Source organism: Rhinopithecus bieti, unplaced genomic scaffold, assembly GCF_001698545.2.
Source record: "Rhinopithecus bieti isolate Rb0 unplaced genomic scaffold, ASM169854v2 scaffold_20175, whole genome shotgun sequence".
Lineage (NCBI taxonomy): Eukaryota > Metazoa > Chordata > Mammalia > Primates > Cercopithecidae > Rhinopithecus > Rhinopithecus bieti.
Genome location: NW_016809984.1, coordinates 1 through 25,374, shown reverse-complemented (window position 1 = coordinate 25,374; position 25,374 = coordinate 1). Strand labels below are relative to the sequence as shown.

Below are 25,374 nucleotides of genomic sequence, written 5' to 3'. Positions count from 1 at the left end.
CTTTTTTTTTTTTTTTTTTGAGACGGAGTCTCGCTCTGTCGCCCAGGCTGGAGCGCAGTGGCCGGATCTCAGCTCACTGCAAGCTCCGCCCCGGGTTCAAGCCATTCTCCTGCCTCAGCCTCCTGAGCAGCTGGGACTGCAGATGCCCGCCACTTCGCCCTGCTAGCTTTTTGTATTTTTTTTTTTTTTTTTAGTAGAGACGGGGTTTCACCGTGTTAACCAGGATGGTCTCCATCTCCTGACCTCGTGATCCGCCCGTCTCAGCCTCCCAAAGTGCTGGGATTACAGGCTTGGGCCACCGTGCCCGGCCTATTTTTCTTTATTTTTATTTTTTGAGATAGGGTTTCTCTCTGTCACCTAGGCTGGAGTGCAATGGCAGTGTCTTGGCTCATTGCAGCCTCCACCTCCCAGGCTCAAGCAATCAAGCAATCCTCCCGCCTGAACCTCCCCAGTAGCTGGAATTACAGGCACTTGCCACCACTCCTGGCTAATCTTTTTTGCATTTTTGGTAGAGACGGTTTCACCCTGTTGCCTAGGCTGGTCTTGAACTCCTAAGCTCAAGTGTGTTTCACCCGCCTTGGCCTCCCAAAGTGCTGGAATTACAGGTGTGAACCACCATGCTCGGCCTTGAAAGTTGTTCTTTTTTTGAGACAGAGTTTCTGTAGCCGAAGCTGGAGTGCAGTGGCATGATCTCAGCTTACTACAACCTCTGCCTCCTGGGTTCAAGCAATTCTGGTGCCTCAGCCTCCCGAGGACCTGGGATTACAGGTGCGTGCCATCACGCCTGGCTAATTATTTGTATGTTTAGTAGAGAAGGGGTTTCACCATGTTGCCCAGGCTGGTCTTGAACTCCTGACCTCAGGTGATCCACCTGCCTCAGCCTCCCGAATTCCTGGGATTACAGGCAGGAGCCACCTGGCCTCAAAAGTTTTGAAAAATGTGGTTAACATAACTTAAAAATCGGCTGGGCATGGTGGCTTACACCTATTAATTCCAGCACTTTGGGAGGCCAAGGCAGGCAGGTGACAGAGCGAGACTTCATCTCAAAAAAAAAAAAAAGAAAGAAAGAAGGAAATTCTTTATCTGAGTGCTGTGATGTCCGTAGTGAAATTTATTACTTGGAAACTACCTAGTGATTGTGAGAGGAAATAAGTAATAAATATTTAGATGGTATTAAAAAGGTTATGCAGCTGGGAAAGAAAAATTTGCTACTGGTACCGTGATTCATCATCACATCTAGCTGTCTTCTACAGCCTTTCATTCTTTTTTTTGGAGACGGAGTCTCAGTGGCGTGATCTTGGCTCACTGCAACCTCTGGGCCCCCCACCCACCGCGGGTTCAAGCAATTCTCCTGCCTCAGCCTCCTGAGTAGCTGGGACTACAGGTGCGTGCCACCATGCCTGGCTAATTTTTTTTTTTGTATTTTTAGTAGAGACAGGGTGTCACAGTGTTAGCCAGGATGGTCTCGATCTCCTGACCTCATGATCCATTTCCCTCAGCCTCCCAAAGTGCTGGGATTACAGGTGTGAGCCACCATGCCTGGCCTAATTTTTGTATTTTTAGTAGATAGAGGGTTTCACCATGTTGGCCAGGCTAATTTTGAACACCTGACCTCTGGTGATCTACCCGCCTCAGCCTCCCAAAGTGCTGGGATTACAGGTGTGAGCCACCGGGCCCACCCTACGGCCTTTTATTCTTTCTTTTTTTTTTTTTATTTCCGGATCTCAGATGATCCGCCCAATTTAACCTCCCAAAGTGCTAGGAATACAGGCGTGAGCCACCACCCAGGCTCTTCTACCTTTTCTTTTTCTTCTCTCTCTCTCTTTTTGTAATCTAAGATGGAGTTTTGCTCTTGTTGCCCAGGCTAGAGTGCAGTGGTACAATATTGGCTCAGTGCAGTCTCAGCTCCCTGCAGCCGCTGCCTCCTGGGTTCAAGTGATTCTCCTCTCTCAGCCTCCTGAGTAGCTGGGATTACAGGCTTGTGTCACCACGCTCAGCTGATTTTGTATTTTCAGTAGGAACGGGTTTCACCATGTTGGTCAGGCTGGTCTCGAACCTGCCTGGTGATCCACCTGCCTTGGCCTCCCAAAGTGCTGGGATTACAGGCAGGAGCCACCGCGCCCAGCCTTCTGCCTTTATCTAACAAGTACATGTTATGTGGACAGATAGTAGGAGATAAAAGGGGGAATAAACCGGTCTTTACCCATCAGGAATTTATAATCTAGTTTGATAAACAGTGTACTCACTCATTAAAAGTTAAATATCAAAGTAAGAAATGTCACTGCAGATGAATTGATTAAATGCCATATCTATAATTTATAGAAGTTCCTAAAGAGGTTGTTAAGATGCCTAGAGATGCTCTGAGGGTGCTGTTTGGTTCTCTTGTACCCTTACAGGGTAACCTGGCAGTTTGTTTTCTATCTTGGCAGCCACTATTAGTTTTCTAAGAGGCACAGCAGCAGGGGGATTCTAGTAAATTTTGTCTTTATTACTGGACAGTGTCTCTCATGGAGTCAGAGTCTGCACGGTGGAAGGAACTTCAGAAGTAATACATGGCCCAGGCTTTCACCGAAGGCAAACTCAACTTGGGTAGTGACGTTAAGGTGAATTTGGATGATGTGTTTTTTTTCGGTGGTGTCATTTAAAAACAAGACACCTACTTATATTCATTGGTTTTTGTTTGGAGGAGAAATTCTTTGACGTAGACTATCTTTTTTTTTTTCTTTTTCTTTCTTTTTGAGGTGGAGTCTCTCTCTGTTGCCCAGGCTGGAGTGCAGTGACTCAGTGGCGTGATCTCAAGCCCAGGAATCTGAGGCCTGCCTATGCAACATAGCGAGACACCCATCTCTACAAAAAATTAAATTTGAGGGTTACTTGTTTAACATCCATAGATAATACACCTAGACATTTCTGAACTACTAGGAAGACAGAAAAGCCCTACCCAATTTTCTTTTTAAGGTGGAGTCTCGCTCTGTTGCCCAGGCAGGAGTGTAGTCGCAGGCTCTTGGCTCACTGCAACCTCCGCCTCCCGGGTTCAAGCGATTCCCCTGCCTCAGCGTCTGAGTAGTTGGGATTATAGGCGCCTGCCACCACGCCCGGCTAATTTTTTGTATTTTTAGTAGAGATAGTGTTTCACCATATTAGTCAGAATGGGCTTGATCTCCTGACCTCCCAATCTGTCCACCTCAGCCTCCCAAAGGTGCTGGGATTGCAGACATGAGGCACCCAGCCCGGCCCTTTCTTTGTGTTTATTTCGTATGTTTATGTATTTGATGGTTGAATATATTAGCCATGAATACTAATTGGTTTTAATCTTTTCAAGGATTGATTTTAATCTAGTTTTGTGTTCCTTTGTCTCACAGGTATTTTATGCATGGGGTTTGTAAGGAAGGAGACAACTGTCGCTACTCGCATGACCTCTCTGACAGTCCGTATAGTGTAGTGTGCAAGTATTTTCAGCGAGGGTACTGTATTTATGGAGACCGCTGCAGGTAAGAATTTGTTTATAAATTTCTTCAGGGGTGGGTTGGAGGAAAAATGTAAAAGATGTAATTCTGATACTTTATATGTCATTGATTAAAAATAATGCTTTGAAAATGACTCTTGACTGGGCAGTGGCTCATGCCTATAATCCCAGCACTTTGGGAGGCTGAGGTAGGAGGATTGCTTGAGCTTGGAAGTTTGAGACCAGCCTGGGTAACCTAGTGAGACCTCGTGTCTACAAAATATAGAAAAATTAGCTGGGCATGGTGGTGTGTGTCTGTAATCCCAGCTACTTTGGAGGCTGAAGCAGGAGAATTGCATGAACCCGGGAGATGGAGGTTGCAGTGAGCCAAGAGCCTGCCACTACACTCCAGCCTGGGCAACAGAGCGAGACTCTACCTTGAAAAGAAAATTGGGTAGGGCTTTTCTGTCTTCCTAGTTCAGTAATGTCTAGGTGTATTATCTATGGATGTTAAACAAGTAACCCTCAAATTTAATTTTTTGTAGAGATGGGTGTCTCGCTATGTAGCGTAGGCTGGTCTCAGATTCCTGGGCTCAAACAGTCTTCCTGCCTTGGCCTCGGAAAAGTGTTGGGATTACAGGCATGAGCCACGGAACCTGACCCACCCCCAAATTGAGTAACTTAAAACAGTGAACATTTATTATCTCAGTTTCTGGGGTTGTGGATTCTGTGAGTGCCTTAGCTGGATAGTTCTAGCTCAGAGACTCTTAAGAGATGGCAGTCAAAATTTTAGCAAGGGTAGTAGTCATCTGAAGACTTGATGAGGACTCCAGGATATATATATATATATATATATTTTTTTTTTTTTTCTTTTTTTTTTTTTGTGAGACTGAGTCTCGTTCCTCTGTCACCCAGGCTGGAGTGCAGTGGCAAGATCTGGGCTCACTGCAACTTCCACCTCCCAGATTCAAGCAATTCTCCTGCCTCAGTTTCCCGAGTAAGATGGGATTACAGCTGTGTGCCACCATGCCTGGCTAATTTTTTTATATTTTTGGTAGCGACAGGGTTTGATCATGTTGGCCAGGCTAGTCTCAAACTCCTGACCTCAAGTGATCTGCCCACCTCGGCCTCCCAAAGTGCTAGGATTACAGGCATGAGCCACGATGCCCAGCCAGGATTGTTTTTTTTTTGTTTTGTTTTGTTTGGTTTTTTGTTTGTTTGGTTTGGTTTAAGACAGTCTTTCTCTTGTCACCCAGGCTGGAGTGCAATGGCACGATATCGGCTCACTGCAACCTCCGGCTCCCAGGTTCAAACAATTCTTCTGCCTCAGCCTCCTGAGTAGCTGGGATTACAGGCATGCACTGCCACGCCCAGCTAATTTTTGTATTTTTAGTAGTGACGGGGTTTTCAACCTTGTTGAAAGCATGGTCTCGATCTCCTGACCAGACCACACCAGCCTCCCAAAGTGCTGGGATTAAATAGGCATGAGCCATCACGCCCGGCCCACACACCCCACTAACTTTTGTATTTTTAGTAGAGAGGGTGTTTCACCATGTTGGCCAGGCTGGTCTCAACACTTGCGCTCAGGCAGTCTGCCTGCCTGCCTCTGCCTCCCAAAGTGCTGGCTGGAATTACAGACCTGAGCCACCATGCCTGGCCCACATGGGCCTTTTCATAGGGATGCTTTAGTGTCCTTTCTGCTTAGCAGCTAGCTTTCCCCAGAGCAAACAATTTAACAGAGACAAGGAGACACCACAGTGCCTTTTATGACCTAGTGTCAGGAGTCATGTAGTGTCACTTCCACTGATTCTGGACTAAGTCCAGCCCACATGTAAAGGGAGAGGATTGGGCTCCAACTTTTGAAGGGAGACATGTCAAGGAGTTTTGGACATACTTGAAACCACTACCCTCGGTAAGACTTGACAGTGTTATAGTCAATGTTTTTTGTTGTTGTTGAGATGGAGTCTTGCTGTCTCGCCCAGGCTGGAGTGCAGTGGCGCGATCTCAACTCACTGCAGCCTCCGCCCCTGGGTTCNAAGGAGACACCACAGTGCCTTTTATGACCTAGTGTCAGGAGTCATGTAGTGTCACTTCCACTGATTCTGGACTAAGTCCAGCCCACATGTAAAGGGAGAGGATTGGGCTCCAACTTTTGAAGGGAGACATGTCAAGGAGTTTTGGACATACTTGAAACCACTACCCTCGGTAAGACTTGACAGTGTTATAGTCAATGTTTTTTGTTGTTGTTGAGATGGAGTCTTGCTGTCTCGCCCAGGCTGGAGTGCAGTGGCGCGATCTCAACTCACTGCAGCCTCCGCCCCCTGGGTTCATGCCATTCTCCTGCCTCAGCCTGCCGAGTAGCTGGGACTACAGGTGCCCGCCACCTCGCCAGGCTAATTTTTTGTGTTTTTAGAGGTGGGGTTTTTTTTTTTTTTTTTTTTTTTTTTGAGACGGAGTCTCGCTCTGTTGCCCAGGCTGGAGTGCAGTGGCCGGATCTCAGCTCACTGCAAGCTCCGCCTCCCGGATTTACGCCATTCTCCTGCCTCAGCCTCCGAGTAGCTGGGACTACAGGCGCCTGCCACCTTGCCCGGCTAGTTTTTTTGTATTTTACTACAGACGACGTTTCACCGTGTTAGCCAGGATGGTCTCGATCTCCTGACCTCGTGATCCGCCCGTCTCGGCTTCCCAAAGTGCTGGGATTACAGGCTTGAGCCACCGCGCCCGGCCGAGGTGGGGTTTCAACGTGTTAGCCAGAATGGTCTTGATCTCCTGACCTCGTGATTCCCCCATCTCGGACTCCCAAAGGACTGGGATTACAGGCGTGAGCCACCACGCCTGGCGTCATAGTCACTTTAACTGTCATTATCAGAAAATCTAGTGTGAGTCACTGGGTTCAAATGATTAGAGTTCAGAACCTGACATTATTGATGGGGTGGGATATTAATATTAAGTCATCCCACATCTGTTTATTAGAGAGTCCAGTCAAGATGGGGGGGAAGAGAAGATCTTTTTCAAATGACTGTGTAGGATTTCAGAAGTTGATCCCATGAAAACTTTGTTTAGTTGTTACTCATTTTGCCCTCTGCTAATTTGTCATTAGAGTATTGCTGGAAAGGGGGAAAAGTGACACAGAGACATTATTCTCAAACTCTCCACCAGGTATGTCTTTTTTTTTTTTTTTTTTTTTTTTGAGACAGTCTTACTCTGTCACCAGGCTGGAGTGCTGTGGCATGATCTCGACTCACTGCAACCTCCGACTCCCTGGTTCAAGCAATTCTCCTGCCTCAGCCTCCCGAGTAGCTGGGATTACAGGCATGCGCCACCATGCCCGGCTAATTTTTGTATTTTTAGTAGAGAGAGAGTTTCCCTGTGTTGGCCAGGCTGGTCTCGAACTCCTAACCTCAGGTGATCCACCTGCCTTGGCCTCCCAAAGTGCTGGGATTACAGGCGTGAGCTACGGCGCCCAGCCTCTCCACTAGGCATGTCTTCTGCAGTCCCAATATAAAAGGCAGAAAAAGTAGTGAGAACTTTACCCTACAATGATGAATGGGGGAATCTTTGTGGTGGTACAGTCTCTGCAGGTATTGAGGCTAATTGTAGGGGAGCTGTGTTCCTTGAACTGGGTTCCAGTCTTTTGAGAGTTACTGCCAACTGTTACTGGGGCAGGAGGAGTTGAATATTGATGAGAGTGAAGAATCCAACCTCCCAAGCAGAGGGATGAGAATAGACTTTGAGATAGAATCAGAAGGCTATAGTTAATTAGCATTTGGTCCCTATTTCAGAAGTGCTCATCTGAATGGACTGTGTGGATAAGTGAATGGAAAAATTGAAGGTTAAATTGAAGAAATCTGTGCTAAGCCCTAGGCTTTGCATATTAACCAGCTTATTTTTCAGGCAACTTTGCCAGCCCCAAATAGTTTTGAGACCAGAAGAAATTAGGTAGGTTCCCTATTTTGGTAAGCCTCTGATATTGAGGCAGATGCACGTGGCTCAACTTCAAAGTTGAAAGGGACTGGGCACGGTGGCTCACACCTATAATCCGCGCACTTTGGGAGGCTGAGGCGGGTGGATCACTTGCGGTCAGGATTTTAAGACCAGCCTGGTCAACATGGTTAAACCCTGTCTCTACTAAAAGTATAAATATTAGCTGGGCATAGTGGCATGTGCCAGTAATCCCAGCTATTTGGGAGGCTGAGGTGGGAGAATCACTTGAACCCCGGAAGGTGGAGTTTGCAGTGAACCTAGGTCGTGCCACTGTACTCCAGTCTGGGCAAAAGAATGAGACTTCATCTTAAAAAAGGGCGGGGGGAGGGGGCGGCTGGGCATGGTGGATCACGCCTTTAATCCCAGCACTTTGGGAGGCTGAGGCAGGTGGATCACCTGAGATCGGGAGTTCGAAACCAGCCTGACCAACGTGGAAAACCCCGTCTCTACCAAAAATACAAAATTACCCAGGCATGGTGGCGCATGCCTGTAATCCCAGCTACTCTGGAAGCTAAGGCAGGAGAATCACTTGGACCTGTGAGGCGGATGTTGTGGTAAGCCGAGATCGTGCCATTGCAGTCTAGCCTGGGCAACAAGAGGGAAACTCCGTCTCAAAAAAAAAAAAAAATGTTGAAAGGAACCTTAATTGGTTTTTTGTTTCTTTCTTTCTTTGTTTCGAGATCTGGTCTTGCTCCCTTGCCCAGGTTAGAGTGCGATGGTGTGAACACGACTTACTACAACCACCACCTTTGGCTAAGTTTTTTGTTTTGTTTGTAGAGACAGGGTCTCCCTCTCATCCAGGTTGGTCTCAAACTCCTGGCCTCAACTGATCCTCCCACCTTTGCCTCCCAATATGCCGTGATCATAGATGTGAACCCACTGGGCCTCCTGACCTCTTAGTTTTCTTTTAATAAGGATATACCCCCCCCTTTTCTTTTTTTTTTTTTTTTTTTTTGGAGACAGAGTCTCGCTCTGTCGCCCAGGCTGGAGTGCAGTGGCGCGATCTCAGCTCACTGCAAGCTCCGCCTCCCAGGTTCATGCCATCCTCCTGCCTCAGCCTCCCGAGTAGCTGGGACTACAGGCACCCGCCTCCATGCCCAGCAAATTTTTTGTATTTTTAGTAGAGATGGGGTTTCACCGTGTTAGCCAGGGTATTCTCAGTCTCCTGACCTTGTGATCCCCTTGTTTTGGCCTCCCAACATGCTGGGATTACAGGCGTGAGCCACCGCCCCCGGCCGTAGCTGCCCCTTTTCTAAAACTCTTTAAAGGATGAGCCAGAATGGAGCTGGGTTTAGATCTCATTGCATACCGTGAAAGAAAGAGAAACTATAGTAGTCTACTTGAAAGTTTGGTGATAATTGTTGATTACTGGCTGATATGGGTGATTATTAAAAGATTGATTATGGACTAGCTAAAGAAGGAATCTTAAAGAGAGGCTTGCTCTGTGATTGTTTCCTATTAAAATTATATCTAGGAACTTAAACCTACTTCTTACTCTTTTTTTTTTTTTGAGATGGAGTCTTGCTCTGTCGCCAGGCTGGAGTGCAGTGGTGTGATCTTAGCTCACTGCAGTCTCCACTTCCTGGGTTCAAGCGATTCCCCGACCTCAGCCTGCTGAGTAAGTGGGACTACAGGTGCCCACCACCATGCCCAGCTAATTTTTTTTTGTATTTTAGTAAAGACAGGGTTTCACCATGCTGGCCAGGATGGTCTCGTTCTCCTGACCTGGTGATCCACCCGCCTCGGCCTCCCAAAGGGCTGGGATTACAGGCATGAGCCACCACGCCTGGCCACCTACTTCTTACTCTTAGTGTTGGGATCCTTTTATGTAACTTCCTCAATGCCCTGGGATTTCCCTCTTCATAGAGGGAGTAGATCATTGATAATGAAGGATAGCATCATAGCCACAACAGTTTAGAGGATTTTCTGCATCAATGTTTTGTAATGATGGTGCTGTTGTTTAGTGAGGCCAGTTCTTTGTTGCTGTTTTGGGACTGTTCTTTTTTTTTTTTTTTTTGAGACGGAGTCTCTCTCTGTCACCCAGGCTGGAGTGCAGTGGCCGGATCTCAGCTCACTGCAAGCTCCGCCTCCCGGGCTCACGCCATTCTCCTGCCTCAGCCTCCCGAGTAGCTGGGACTACAGGCGCCCGCCACCTCGCCTGGCTAGTTTTTTGTAATTTTAGTAGAGACAGGGTTTCACCGTGTTAGCCAGGATGGTCTTGATCTCCTGACCTCGTGATCCGCCCGCCTCGGCCTCCCAAAGTGCTGGGATTACAGGCTTGAGCCACCGCGCCTGGCCGGGACTGTTCTTTGGGACTGTTTTGCATATTGCAGATACCTAGTATTCTCCCAGAATGCCATTATAATTCCCAGTCTTTGTTTCTGGACACCCTCTGGGGAAAGGGGCGATATTGTCTTGGTTGACTTCTTTGTTTTTTTTTTAGACAGTCTTGCTGTGTCGCCCAGACTAGAGTGTAGTGGCCCAGTGACACAACCTCCACCTTCCTCCTCAGCCTCCCAAGTAGATGGAATTACAGGCGTGTGCCACCACGCCTGGCTAAATTTTGTATTTTCAGTAGAGATGGGGTTTCAGTGTGTTGGCCAGGCTGGTCTCGAACTCCTGCCCTCAAGTGATCTGCCTGCCTTGGCCTCCCTAAGTCCTGGGGATTACAGGTGTGAACTACCGTGCCTGGGCTGGCTTGGCTGGCTTCTTGTTTGGAGTTTTGACTTTTGGACCAACTGAAGAATCTGATACTTTAAAATACTAAAGGCCACAGAAGCAATGGGGTGGGAGTTGTAAACCAACCAGGGAAAGAAAGAGTTGTCTTCGGCCGGGCGCGGTGGCTCAAGCCTGTAATCCCAGCACTTTGGGAGGCCGAGACGGGCGGATCACGAGGTCAGGAGAGAAACCCCATCCTGGCTAACACGGTGAAACCCCGTCTCTACTAAAAAAAAAATACAAAAAACTGGCCGGGCGAGGTGGTGGGCGCCTGTAGTCCCAGCTACTCGGGAGGCTGAGGCAGGAGAATGGCGGTAAACCCGGGAGGCGAAGCTTGCAGTGAGCTGAGAACCGGCCACTGCACTCCAGCCTGGGCGACAGAGTGAGACTCCGTCTCAAAAAAAAAAAAAGAAAAGAAAAGAAAGAAAGAAAACAAAAGATAGAAAGTGTGTAAAATAATTAATTTTTTGTTTTGGAAATTATCTTTTAAACCAGAGAGTTGTTTTGTTTTGTTTGCCCACCACCATACCCAGCTAATTTTTGCATTTTTAGTAGAGATGGGGTTTCACCACATTGGCCACGCTGGTCTTGAACTCTTGACCTCTGGTGAAAGTGCTGGGATTATAGGTGTGAGCCACCACACCCAGCCGACTGCTTACTTTTGATTTTTTTCTTAGATATGAACATAGCAAGCCATTGAAACAGGAAGAAGCAACTGCTACAGAGCTAACTACAAAGTCATCCCTTGCTGCTTCCTCAAGTCTCTCATCGATAGTTGGACCACTTGTTGAAATGAATACAGGCGAAGCTGAGTCAAGAAATTCAAACTTTGCAACTGTAGGAGCAGGTTCAGAGGACTGGGTGAATGCTATTGAGTTTGTTCCTGGGCAACCCTACTGTGGCCGTAGTAAGTATTCTGAAGAAGAAAATAAGAGTTAGAGGGCTTGGATAGCAGTTCATCCATTTGCTTAGCTTTGACAACTTTCCCCTTTCTGATTCCATTCCTTTTTAAGTTTAATCTTAGTACAGTACTTTAGTTTGGATTACCTAAGATTTACAGATAGAGTGAAGGAAACTTTGAATCCCAGTGAAATGAATTCAGAATGTTTTGAAAAACTGAATCCTCTCTTTAATGAGTACTTTTTGAAATAAATTTCAGTTACCCAAGACGTAGATAAAGAAGCAGTGTTTTTTGTTTTGTTTTGTTTTGTTTTACAAGTCTAATCTTAGAAATACCAGTGTTAGAAAACATTCCTTTCTTTCAAGTGAAGAAATGAGTTCAATAGACTGTTTTGGTATTTAATTGCAGTTTTATTTTCATGTTTTGAAGTTAGATTCTCAGTTCCCTTATAGTTCATGTATCTGCCTTATTGTTTGGACTTTTTTCACCCTCTTACACATTTTCAGCTGCACCTTCCTGCACTGAAGCACCCCTGCAGGGCTCAGTGACCAAGGAAGAATCAGAGAAAGAGCAAACCGCCGTGGAGACAAAGAAGCAGCTGTGCCCCTATGCTGCAGTGGGAGAGTGCCGATACGGGGAGAACTGTGTGTATCTCCACGGAGATTCTTGTGACATGTGTGGGCTGCAAGTCCTGCATCCGATGGATGCTGCCCAGAGATCACAGCATATCAAAGTAAGTCTTTAGGGAGTGTGTGTGTTATTAGGTGTGATAATCATTATTTGCCTTTTCACAGCATTGTGGGTTTATTTCAGAGAAACATTTGATGAATTGAATGGTTATCAGTGAGTAGGGAAGTTTTCCTTCCTTGGGCTTCTTGGATGCTTTATCAAGAAGTCCAGTGAACAAAATTAACTGGGCATGGAGGCGGGTGTCTGTAGTCCCAGCCACTTGGGAAGCTGAGGCAAGAGGATCGCTCAAGCCCGGGAGGTTGAGGCAAAAGAAAAAAAGAGGTCATACTTCCAGAACTTCAGACTATGGACTTCTAACATTTTTTTCCTCTTTTAAAAAATAATGTTTCTGAGATTCAAGCTGAATATATTTAATCTTTTGAAAATGCACATTTCATTGGTTTTTAGAATATTTACAGAGATGTGCAACCATTGCCATTTTACAAATTTTAGGATACTTTGATCATCCTACACCCATTAGCAGTCTTTGTTCCACCCTTCCTCCAGCTCCTGGCAATAACGAATGTGCTTTGTCTCTGGATTGGCCTATTGTGGACATTTCGTATAAATGGAATCCTGTAATGTGGTCCTTTGTGACTGGCTTCTTTCACTTAACGTACTGCTTTCAAGGTTCTCCGTGTGGTTGTGTGTATCTGTTCTTAGTTTTGATGGCTGAATTATTGTCATTGTATGGCTAGACCACATTTGTTTTTCCATTCATGAGTTGATGGACACTTAGGTCATTTCCAGTTTTTGGCTATTATGAATAAGGCTGCTAGGAATATTGGTATATAGATTTTTTTGTGAAGATGTGTTTTCAGTTCTCTTGGGTATATATACCTAGGAGTGGAATTGCTGGGTTACGTAGGAACTGTATGCTTTATGTTTTGAGAAACTGCCATACTTTTCCACAGTGGCTTTAGGATTTTACATTTCCAGCAGCAATGTATGGGAGCCAGGGTAGGTTCAGAAGACAGTGTATTACAAACTTTAAATTTATTGGAGCAAAGTTTGCTTCTAATCATTTCTGTCTCTTTTAAATTTCCATCTGTTTAAATTTGGTTGTAGGGGGTAAGGCATGTTATAAGGTAGACATAATTTGATCCCTATCTGTATGTTATAGCTATATATTGAAATAGTGGAACCTACCTCTGAATATATGGATGTTTTTTTTTAAAGGTTTAGGAAAAGACATGTTTAGTGATGATGTGAGATTATGGATGACATTGCTTTTCTGTATTTTGTTTGTTTGTTTGAGACAGTCTTGCTTTGTCGCCCAGGCTGGAGTGTAGCAGCATAATCTCGGCTCACTGCAGCCTCTGCCTTCCTGGTTCAAGCCATTCTCCCACCTCAGCCTCCGGAGTAGCTGGGACTACAGGAGTGCACCACCATGCCCAGCTAATTTTTGTATTTTTAGTAGAGACGGGGTTTCGCCATGTTGGCCAGGATGGTCTCAAACTCCTGACCTCATGTGATCTACCCAACCTTGGACTTTTATAAGTTAAAATATGATGTCCACACAAAAATTGGTACATGAATGTTCTTGGCAGCATTATTTATATAGCCCCAAAGTGGGCTAATCTAACTTAAGTGTGCATCAATCTATCAAGCTGAGTAGTTGAAAAATCTCGAAGATGTTTTTCTTTAAAAGCACAAGAGAGTTACGTGCCTGTCACCCTTATTTTCTGACAGGTTTTAACTAGGGTCTTAACCTCATGTAGAAACCAGAAATAACAAACAGTATGGAAAACTGTCTTTAATATAGTTGAGCTCCAGGTTTGGGGCAGAGAAAATTGGGTAATTTTTCAGTTCCCAAAGTTGAGTCTTCCTAGTTTGATTTTCTAGCATTGTTAAGTACCACCGCAAAACAAACAAACGAACAAACAACCCAAAAAACACCACACCTGTGTTTACTAGTCAGCAAAGCTAATTTTCTTGTCAGCTCGGGAACACTGTTTCTTCAGTTGACTGTTTGGTTCTTTGAACGTGCATCATTAACTGTTGCTCAAGTTTTTCAGGATTCAATGACTCGATTCCACTTGTTTTCTCTCCACCTTCTCTAGTCGTGCATTGAGGCCCATGAGAAGGACATGGAGCTCTCATTTGCTGTGCAGCGCAGCAAGGACATGGTGTGTGGGATCTGCATGGAGGTGGTCTATGAGAAAGCCAACCCCAGCGAGCGCCGCTTTGGGATCCTCTCCAACTGCAACCACACCTACTGTCTCAAGTGCATTCGCAAGTGGAGGAGTGCTAAGCAATTTGAGAGCAAGATCATAAAGTGAGACTCCTCCCCAGTCTTCATTTGTGCTTTCTCTTTTGGGGAAGAATTTAGTAACTTGTGCCAACTTTCAACCAGATGGACCGCATTTAAATGCATGCATTTTATCTTGAAACTGGGATATTCTAATGGGGATTTCTTCTTTGTATGCCAGCTAGCTTCTAGGTTAGTTGGTCTATATCTACTTTTATTTGAATGAGGAAACCTTGTGTATCAGTTAGTAGAATCTTCGTGCTTTTTCTGAGGAGATTGTGTTTAATGGATTATTAGCCAGTTTAGGCTCAGTGAACAAACTGATCTAGCTCTGAATGTATGTTTCCTGACGTTTTACATTTTCCACTTTCCTATTCCATTCATTAAGCTAGCCAATAATCCACCATCCTTTAAAGATTGTTCTCATAACTGAACAAAAACCACATAATCTAAACAGAGCAAAGCTACAAGAAATAAATTTATTTAAACGAAAGAAAAAGGAGTCTGTGTGAAATGTCTTCTTTTGTTTTGTTTTCTACCTAAGTTATATTTAAAAAAAAAAAAAAGAACTGGCTAGCCATTGAGTTGGATTTATAAAGGAGGTTGTTTTGCTTGAAAGAAATGGTCAGTTGTGTGACAGTATGTGGAACCCTTTCAGGAAATGCCCACGTGCCTTTCAGTTTAGTCTTTAAGTCTGGAGGCGACACACCAGGGTGTGTCCTTGAAGAGTGGGCCTGTGAAAGGGGAATTTGCATTGCAGCCTGTTCATTGTTTCCCAGGTCCTGCCCAGAATGCCGGATCACATCTAACTTTGTCATTCCAAGTGAGTACTGGGTGGAGGAGAAAGAAGAGAAGCAGAAACTCATTCTGAAATACAAGGAGGCAATGAGGTATGAGCACTGCAGCCTTTTCTCAAGCGAAGAGCCCAACAGAGCTTGGGTTCACTTTGAAAAGAATGGTGCTGCATTATACACTCCTACCTCCTTCCTACCCTTCTTTGACTTCCCAGGAGAATTTATTTTGTCACCCTGATAACACTTAACCCAGTACGTATCTTGCTATAACACAGTCCTTGGGGTCCATACCAAGGGACTGTGTTATAAAGAGGTCTCTATTGTTGACAAGGCCCCACGAGTGGGGTTCTACGTTATTCTGAATCCATGTCATAGCTGTCCTATGTTCTTGTGTGTTGGCTTTCTAGAAGATTTTCTCTCTATGGCATCTGCAGAGCTATTAACCAGCAGACTTGAACAGAGTTACCGGTTTCTAGTTAGTGTTTCTTGCATTGGCACACACATGTTCATAAGAACACATCTTGGGGAGGGCTGTAAGCTGACATACTGGTTCTATCCCTACCTGTTTAAAGAAACCCCGGATGATAGTCAAATACAGACCTGAAATCCACTGTGAATAAGGGTTGCGATATTTTCCTTTCCAGCAACAAGGCGTGCAGGTATTTTGATGAAGGACGTGGGAGCTGCCCATTTGGAGGGAACTGTTTTTACAAGCATGCGTACCCTGATGGCCGTAGAGAGGAGCCACAGAGACAGAAAGTGGGAACATCAAGCAGATACCGGGTAACTCTCACTGTTTTCTTAAAAGAGGGGAAATTCCAAGGTATCAGTTGAGTCCTGCACATACTGGGGTAGGGGAAGGAAAAGGTTAACGCTCAGGTCTGGGAGCGAAAGTGTAGAGTATTAAAGGAGGAAACAAACCTCAGAAACCTGGGAGGGATAGGAAAGGAAAAAATGTGTGTTAAAGTTCTAGCCTAAACGATTTCCATCGAGTAACCATAGGGGAGGAAGTGGTAAATGGAAACCCTAACTAAGAAGTCTGGTTCGTCATGCCCTCTGGTGTGCTGGACGTTTTTGCCTTATAAACAACAGGATAGAAGATACTGCTCGACAGTGCCATCCCTATCATGGCCTTGTTTTTTACAGGCCCAACGAAGGAACCACTTCTGGGAACTCATTGAGGAAAGAGAGAACAGCAACCCCTTTGACAACGATGAAGAAGAGGTTGTCACCTTTGAGCTGGGCGAGATGTTGCTTATGCTTTTGGCTGCAGGTGGGGACGACGAACTAACAGACTCTGAAGATGAGTGGGACTTGTTTCATGATGAGCTGGAAGATTTTTATGACTTGGATCTATAGCAACCTTGCGTGGCGTGTGAACTGGTCCGCTGACCCCAGACAGCAGCTGTGCCCTGTGGTGGTGTGGCAGGGCCTGTGTTCTCTCCTAGGCAGGCCTCTCAACTCCAGGTGCTGTCCTAAGAATTTTTACCCAGGGCCTGTCTTCTCAACCCCTCACCTTTCCCTGAGGAGTGTGTTGTTTTCCCTGTTGAAAAAAGTTACAAAAATAAATCTTAAAAGTTAGTTTTTTGTAACACAAATTTAACTGTCAGACAGTTAGTGTAGGTGTGTTGCGTCATCTGTTTTCAACCAGATTGCGTTTATGGACTTTTCACACACTCATTTTGAGGACCCCAGGTTCAAAAGTAAAAGCAGTGGCCCTGCTTTGGGGTCCAAGAATAGGAGTGATGGGTGAAGGGACCTAAGCTGGCCAATAGCCCTCTGCCGCAGACATGGGATGTGGATCCTTGAGGTTTCTGGTGAAATCTGCACATCTGTTTTTTTATCTGTTCCCTACCACGTGCACTTGTTCTGTGGTTTTGGTCTCTTGTTTAATTGCACACAAGTAATACTACTGGGTAACCAGAATCAGGTGTGAATGTGTTGAGATTTCTATTATGTGTTTTGTTTGTATGATATTGTTTTAGATGGAGTGTCTCTCTGCCCACCCAGGCTCCCAGGCTGAGAACAAGTCACGATCTTGGCGTCACGGCAAACCTCCCCATCCCAGGTTCAAGCAATTCTCCTGCCGCTCAGCTTCTCGGGTAGTTGGGACTACGGCATGCACCACCACGCGGGGCTAATTTTTTTTTTTTTGCTTTTTTTTTTTTTTTTTTTTTTGAGAGCGAGTCTTGCTCTGCTCGCCCAGGCTGGAGTCTGCAATGGGATCTCAGCTCACGTACAGAGCTCCGCCTCCCGGGTTTACCGCCGTTCTCCTGCCTCAGCCTCCCGAGTAGCTGGACTTACAGTGCCTGCTACCTGCCCAGCTAGTTTTTGTATTTTTTAGTAGAGACGGGGTTTCACCGGTGTTAGCCAGATGGGTCTCGAGGTCGCCCTGACCTCGTGATCCACCGGTCTCGGCTCCCCAAGTGCTGGGGAGTTCAGGCTTGAGCCCACCGGCCGGTGGCCTGGCTAATTTTGATATTTTGGTGAGGACAGAGTTTCCCACCATGTTTGGCCAGACGGTCTTGAACTCCTGATTCTCAGCTGATCCTCGCACCCGACACTCCCAAATGCTGGCACATACAGGGTATGAGGCCACCGTGCCCAGCCCCTCCCATGGTTTATGTTTTGCATGATAGGAAAATTGAGAAAGAATACATATAAAAGATAAGAGAGGCATAACATCAATGCAGAGTTGGAAGTTGACTCCCAAGGGCTGACATGGTGTGTGTGAGTGTGGGTGTGTGATAAGCTTCTCATCCCTGCATAGATGCAGTATTCTTAGCCTTAGTAGAAAAACTTGGTTTAGTGGTTTAAGCCTTGTGTGACAGATAGATCTTAAAGGGCAAAGCAGTATATTGGTAGTTGTCAATATAGCAGTGCTAGCTCTGTCTATATCAATAGAGAAATGGGGTTAGCCATAGAGGTTAAAACTACCTGGTTATCCCATATATTAACACAAACTGGGTCTTGGATACACAGTTGTATTTAATGTTTTACGATCTAGCCTTTCCAGTACTGGCACTTTCTGAGAAACCTTTGTCCTCATTTGGGGCATTTTGTTGTCGGGTTTTTAGTGTTTGTTTTTGTGAGTATTTGCCTCATTCCACCCCTGAGCTTTCAGGTAGACAGATGTGGTTCAAAACTCTGTTCTAAGGTGTTTATTGTAGTGGAATAATGGGTTTGCAGTGATAAGTCATACTTTGCCACCGAAGGAGAGGGCTTGGGAGAATCCCTGAGACTAGCTAAAGTTAAGTTGTTGGAAGAATTCCTTGATTGGAAATTTTGCCTTTGTGTTTTGTTGCTCTGTTTCCTGAAAGTAACTCGGGGATGCTCCTGGGTTGTCCATCTACTGCTTTGATTCCTTGGATCCCGCCCATTCTTTCACTTTAAGAAAAAACAAATAATTGTTGCAGAGGTCTCTGTATTTTGCAGCTGCCCTTTTGTAAGAAGCACTTTTCCCAAATAAAACAATTTAAAAAAAAAAGTTGGCTGTTCTGTGTAATGAGCTGTTTTGAAATGTGCCAATGTCAAAGAATAATGTTTTTCTTTCACTGACTCTTCGACTGGTCTCTTGTCAGGTATTCGTGAGGATAGGTAATTTGAGAAATGTGTGTGAGAGAGAAAGGGGAACCTTAACTAGCTGGGGTCATCAAACAATTCTATACTTGAAAATATTCAACACTAACACTGAGCCACCTGATCAGCAAAAGGCACCAGCAGTTTTCTGCCACCACACACTTGTGGTTGAACTTGCTTCGTGCCCTCAGATAACGGGGGAAGGTCATAACATAATTGTGTTTTGAAAGCTTATTGTTCTGCATCATTATTTTGTGAATTTTTAAGGCGTTTTCGTTATTGTGAATTTTTTGTGACTAAGAACCATTCTGCCATTCCCATGGAAGACCTTCAGGTTACCTTTTTTCCACACTTGTAAAAATAACTTCCTCGATTTTAATATTTATATTAAGAATTTATGGCCAGGCATAGTAGCTCATGCCTGTAATCCCAGCACTTTGGGAGGCTGAGGCAGGCCGATCACGAGGTCAGGAGTTCGAGACCAGCCTGGCCAACATGGTGAAACCCCGTCTCTACTAAAATACAAAAATTAGCTGGGTGTGGTGGCGCGTGCCTGTAATCCCAGCAACTCGGAAGGCTGAGGCAGGAGAATCACTTGAACCTGGGAGGTGGAAGTTTCAGTGAGCCGAGATCGCACCATTGCACTTCAGCCTGGGCAATAGAGTGAGAGGGAAACTCCACCGCAAAAAAAAAAAAAAAGAGAGAAAGAATTTATGCTATTGGGGCCGGGCGCGGTGACTCACGCCTGTAACCCCAGCACTTTAGGAGGCCGAGGCGGGCGGATCATGGGGTCAGGAGAGCGAGACCAACCTGGCTAACACGGCGAAACCCTGTTTCTACTAAAAATACAAAAAATTAGCCGGGCATGGTGGGGGCCACCTGTAGTCCCAGCTTACAGGCTGGGAGGCTGAGGCAGGAGAATGGTGTGAGCTGAGATCACGCCACTGCACTCCAGCCTGGGCGACAGCGAGACTCCGTCTCAAAAAAAAAAAAAAAAAATTATGCTACTGTAAAATGTTTAGGAATCATTTCTGAGTGTACTTACTGTAGTCATGACAATAACTGGAGATCCACTGAGTAGTCCGTTTCTGTAAGCTTGCAGTACAGCATCTCCCTGGGGGAGTTAAGCCCACCCTCAGCTGTACTAATCAGGCTGTTCTGGGGGCCTGCAGAGGGGTGGGGAAGAAAGAGCCTGAGAGATGGGTTGGGAGTGCTGGAGCTAGGAGGTGGAGAGAGCCTTGAGCGCTTCTGGAAAGGAGGAAGAAACACCCTGTTTGCATATCTGAATCTGCAACAGGAGAGAAGGGTATGGCAAGGTCCAGGGAGTGGCAATCAGTCACTTCTGGGGTGTAGAGAAGTGTATGTTTAGAGCAACTGTTGTATCTTGGAAAAGGCAGTGGAAGATTGTGTACTAGGCAGAGTAATCTGGAATGCAGCTCGCCCCCCTCGCTGGATCCTTTGAGAGTGAGTTCTCTTCTTCCCCCTAGTGTTAATTGCCTGTTGCAAAACAAGCTGAGGTGTAAGCATTGATGGATGAAATGTCTCACTTTCTCATTTGCGCAAAACTACAATTTCAACCTCTTCCCTGCCACTATACACAATAAATGACATCGCATCGTGCCAGTGATTTGGGAGGGAAGAGGCTTGGTATTGATAAAGGTAGTTGATAAAGGAGAAGAAAGAGGCTTCATATTGATAAAGGTAGGTATTGAAATGGTAGTCATAGTACTGGCAACAGATTTCCAATCCTGCTTTGTGGGTTCGTGGTTCAGTTGCAAGGCCCAGCTGACTTTCCTAGGCTGAAATGTGAGCAGAAGTGTCGTTTCTGGATGAAAGAAAGTTTAAGAGCCCACATGTGATCCTCTTTCCATGGCAACTAGTAAATTGTGAGAAGGTGACTGTTCAACCAGCCTGGGTCACCATGCTGGTACACTTAACTGGAACACTCAGTTAATCCGTGAGGGACATGGAATGTGAGCAACCGATAAACCTTTGGGGTGAGAAGCCGCTGAGGCCAAACAGCCTGTCCTGTCTTGAAATCTTGTTTAAACTGTCATTGTATAAGGAAAATTAAGCAAAAGACTTTTTTTTGTTTGTTTGTTTTGAGACAGAGTCTCACTGTCACCAAGCTTGAGTGCAGTGGCACGATCTTGGCTCACTGCAACCTCTACCTCCTGGATTCAATCGATTCTCCTGCCTCAGCCTCTTGAGTAGCTAGGCTACAAATGTGCACCACCACACCTAACTACTTTTTTTGTATTTTTAGTAGAGATGGGGTTTCACCATGTTGGCCAGGATGGTCTCCATCTCCTGACCTCATGATCCGCCTGCCTTGGCCTCCCAAAGTGCTGTGATTACAGGCATAAGCCACCTCGCCCAGCTGAGAAATAATTTTTAAAAACAGTAAGTACTTACGTACTTGTTCATCTGAAGTGGTAAATGCAAACTCACTCTCACGCGGCGGCTGTGTTTTATTACTTTTCATTGTCCAGGACTTATTTTGCAAACCTTTAAACAAGTTTACATTTGTTGATAAAGGAAGTGCTCTGTCTTAAATTGTCTTAAGACACCGCTTATTTCTTTGTATTGAATGACAGGAAGAGATCTGTTGCTAGTAATGGAATATGCCTCACATCCTACTTCCCCCAGAACTGTCCTGGGCTCTTTGTTTAGTTCACTAGGTCTTTATCTCAGCCCCCTCATCAGTGTATAGAAGAAGTAACACCACACAGTACCTGAGCAAATAAAAGCATTTTTAGGTTCTAGTGATATGCTTCGCGCGAGTGTGTGTGTGTGTGTGTGTGTGTGTGTGTGTGTGTGTGTTTGAGACGGAGTCTCGCTCCATCACCCCAGCTGGAGTGCAGTGGCGCAGTTTCGGCTCACTGCAGCCTCTGCCTCCTGGGTTCAAGCGATTCTCCTGCCTTAGCCTCCTAAGTAGCTGGGACTACAGGTACGTGCCATCATGCCCAGCTAATTTTTGCATTTTTAGTAGAGATGGGGTTTCGCCATGTTTTTTGTTTGTTTTCTGAGACAGAGTTTTGCTCTGTCACCCAGGCTGGAGTGCAATGGCACAATCTCGGCTCACTGCAACCTCTGCCTCCTGGGTTCAAGCTATTCTGCCTCAGCTTCTCAAGTAGCTCAGATTATAGGCGCCAGCCACCATGCCTGGCTAATATTTGTATTTTTAGTAGAGGCAGGATTTCGCCATGTTGGCCACGCAGGTCTGGAACTCCTGACCTCAGGTGATTTGCCTCCCAAAGTGCTGAGACTACAGGCACCACCACGCCTGTCCTAAAACACTTAATGGTTGACCTCTTTAGCAGAATGAAGGTATCCACATATTTTACAGGTAATTTGAGTCCTTGTGCATACAGGCACTGTACTAGTGCTAGAGATGCTGTGAGCAGAGCAAAGTTTGCAGAACAAGTGCTCATCAAACTAGCACATGTGGTCCCTTCCACTTCCCAGGCCCTTTGCAGTTTGGTTGGTGCTGCATGACTAACTCACATCATGTGCCGTGTGCCCTCCTTGTCATCGTCCCTGTTTCATGGAGGTATTGGAAGCCATGTGTTAAAGTGGCAGAGTCAGAAGACAGGAGGGATCCTGGATCTCTGTGTCATGGATAGAGGGAGAGCTCGTTTGTCTGTTTTGCCAGTAGCCTAATATGAAATATCCTAATAAGGCAGTTGTGGCCCTTCATAAAACTGGTGACTGCTTTCGATAGGGGGCCTGGGCTAGTCTGGCCATGGAACGCTCATTTGAATTGAGATCTGAATGGGAGAAAAGGTACCCTGCAGACAGAAGACAATCCCGTCTTAAAGCCTGAGGCAGGCAAAGGCAAGACATCCAATAGCTTTTCCTGGACGTCACCATTAAGGACACTCAGTGGCCTACAGGGCACATTCAACTTCCTGTGTTAGGTATAACTTTTACTTTCAGAAAAGTATATACGTGCAAGTCAGTAACATAACAAGGTCAGCAACATTTACAGGAATAATGTTGGATTGCCTTAAAATATCAAAAACATTTTCTACAATTTAATGCTTTAATAAACTGCAACACACTCACCTGATCAGGATCTGCTGCAATTGGAACCAGTCTCCAGAGCAGGGCTTCTCAGCCTTTAATGTGCAAATGAATGAGAGGAGGGGGTTCTTGTTAAAACGCAGATTCTGATTCAGTGGGTCTGAAATAGGTACATGACACTTATTTTTTGAGACTGGGTTACTCTGTTACCCAGGCTGGAGTGTAGTGGTGCTCGCTCTCTTGGCTCACTGCAACCTCCACTTCCCGGGTTCAAGCGATTCTCCTGTCTCAGCCTCCCAAGTACCTGGGACTACAGGTGTGCATCACCACACCCAGCTAATTTTTGTATTTTTATTAGAGACAGGTTTCACCGTGTTGGCCAGAATGGCCTTGATCTCCTGACCTCGTGATCGGCCCGCCTTGGCCTCCCAAAGTGTTGGGATTACAGGCGTGAGCCACCGTGCCTAGCCAATTAAAAAAAAAAATTTAAACTTGGTTCCATAGGCCAAAACCAGTAAGAGCAAATCCTGCAGGCCAAATGCATGTGGAGGAATTTTGATTTAACATTTGAAATAATTTACAACTGAAAATGACCATATGGAAGTGCAGACTGTATTAAGAAGTAAGGGGGTGTAGCAAGGGTACTAGTAAAAGAACTCCAAATACCCTTTTACCCTGCTGGGGTTCAATAACCAGTCAAATCTAGCAAGTTAGTGATCAATAAACCATCATGCATGCAACGTTGAAAGGCCCAGTCCTTTCTTTAGTCTGATTTTTGAAGTATTCTAATAACAGCTATTCTATTAAGCCAGTAAGTCTTCAGTAAACATATTTCTGTTATGATGGGTGGCGTCAGGGAAGTGGTTGAGTTTGAGAGGACATATGTAATTTCAAAAGCATTGAATGTAGAACTTTTTGCAGCCCCATTATCGTCTTTCACCACTCTGCATACTGCTGGGTGCTGCATATGTCCTCCTTCAATCCCATTGTTATTCTCCCCATCTAGGCTTGTCGACTGCCTCCTTCCATCACACCCTAAAGACCATCTATGAGCTAAACTTTAGTCTTAATCTATGTCTCATGTCAGCAGTTGTCTTTTTTATGGAGATCTAATTTACATACCCTAAAATTCACCCTTTTAGAGGGTACAATTTAGTGGTTTTAAACATACAATGTTAGCTGGGCTCATGCCTGTAATCCCAGCACTTTGGGAGGCCAAGGCAGGTGGATCACCTGAGTTCAAGAGTTTGAGACCAGCCTGGCCAACATGGTGAAACCCCAACTCTACTAAAATACACAAAATTAGCCTGGTGTGGTGGCATGCACCTGTAGTCCCAGCTACTCAGGAGGCTAAGGCAGGATAATTGCTTGAACCCGGGAGATGGATGCTACGGCAAACCGAGATCACACCACTGCACTCCAGCCTAGATGATTGAGTGGGACTTTGTCTCATAAAAAAACAAAAAACAGGCTGGACACGGTGGCTCGTGCCTGTAATCCCAGCACTTTGGGAGGCCGAGGTGGATGGATCACCTGAGGTCAGGAGTTCGAGACCAACCTGACCAACATGGAGAAACCCCGTCTCTACTAAAATATACGAAATTAGCCGGGTGCATTCCTGTAATCCCAGCTACTTGGGAGGCTGAGGCAGGAGAATCGCTTGAACCTGGGAGGTGGAGGTTGCGGTGAGCAGAGATCACACCATTGCACTCCAGCCTGGCCAACAAGAGTGAAACTGTGAACTCCGTCTCAAAAACAAACAAAAAACCAAAAAGAGTATGCAGTACTCACCACTAACTCGAGAACATTTTCATCACCACCCCCCATCACCCCAAAAACTCCTATACCCATTGGCAGTCACTCCCCATTTCTCTGTTTCCCTAGCCCCTGGCAACCACTAACCCATGCTACTACTCCATAGAGACAGGATTCCTGTCTATGGATTTGCCTGTTCTGGACACTTCATATAAATGGAATTGTATAATCTGTGGCTTTTTGTGACTGGTTTCTTTGATTTAGCATAATGTTTTCAAGTTTCATCTGTGCTGTAGCATTTATCAGTACTTCATTTCTTTCAATGGATGGATAGTGTTTTATTACAGGGGTCCTCAACCCCCAGGCCACCTACCAGTACCAGTACCAGTACCAATCCGTGGCCTGTTAGGAACCGGGCTGCACAGTAGTAGGTGAGCGGCAAGCAAGCATTACTCCTGGAGCTCCGCCTTCAGTCAGATCAGTGGCGGCATGTCATGGTTCTCAGACTATGAACCCTATTGTGAACTGTGCATACGAGGGATCTTTGTTGCGTGCTGCCTATGAGAATCTCATGCCTAATGATCTGAGATGGCACAGTTTCTTCCTGAAACCATCCCTGCCACCCCCATCCATGGAAAAAATTGTCTTCCAGGAAACCAGTCCCTGGTGCAAAAAAGTTTGGGGACTGCTGTTTTATTGTATGGATATACCACATTTTGTTTATTGATTCATGACTTGGTGGACACTGAAGTGATTTCCACCTTTTGGCCATTATGAATAATGCTGCTATGAACATTTGTGTACAGGTTTTTGTGTAAAGATACGTTTTCAGATTCTTTGGGGTGTATACCTAGGAGTAGAATTGCTGGGTCATATGGTAACTGTTTAACGTTTTGAGGAAGTGCCAAATTGTTTTCCAAAGTGGCTGTACCACTTTTCATGCCTGTCAGCAATGTGTGAGGGTTCTAATTTCTCCACTTTTTTTTTTTTTTTTTTTTTGAGAGGGAGTTTCGCTCTTGTTGCCCAGGCTGGAGGGCAGTAGTGCCGTCTCAGCTCACTGCAACCTCTGCCTCACAGGTTCAAGAGATTCTCCTGCCTCAGCCTCCCAAAATGCTAGGATTACAGGCGTGAGCCACAGCGCCCATCCTTACACCACTGTGTTCAAATAAGAACTTGTGGCCAGGCGCGGTGG

At 45.5% G+C, this 25,374-nt stretch overlaps 1 protein-coding gene across 3 annotated transcripts in view; it reads left to right on the top strand.

The window, feature by feature from the left end:
* The window catches only part of MKRN1 (makorin ring finger protein 1), a 19,959-nt gene extending 3,544 nt beyond the window's left edge, over nucleotides 1-16,415 (top strand). Inside the window, exons 1-8 of one of the 3 annotated variants that reach the window (XM_017891068.1) lie at nucleotides 3,431-3,491; nucleotides 6,546-6,604; nucleotides 10,825-11,054; nucleotides 11,555-11,781; nucleotides 13,841-14,055; nucleotides 14,808-14,918; nucleotides 15,467-15,605; nucleotides 15,969-16,415. In XM_017891068.1, the coding sequence (XP_017746557.1) occupies nucleotides 10,940-11,054; nucleotides 11,555-11,781; nucleotides 13,841-14,055; nucleotides 14,808-14,918; nucleotides 15,467-15,605; nucleotides 15,969-16,181 (1,020 nt within the window). In that variant the 5' untranslated portion in view covers nucleotides 3,431-3,491; nucleotides 6,546-6,604; nucleotides 10,825-10,939 and the 3' untranslated portion in view covers nucleotides 16,182-16,415. Of the gene's footprint in view, nucleotides 1-3,362; nucleotides 3,492-5,570; nucleotides 5,651-6,545; nucleotides 6,605-10,824; nucleotides 11,055-11,554; nucleotides 11,782-13,840; nucleotides 14,056-14,807; nucleotides 14,919-15,466; nucleotides 15,606-15,968 lie in introns of those variants that run through there. The other 2 variants (XM_017891067.1, XM_017891069.1) reach the window with 2 other exon arrangements.
* Nucleotides 16,416-25,374: the final 8,959 nt, after the last annotated feature.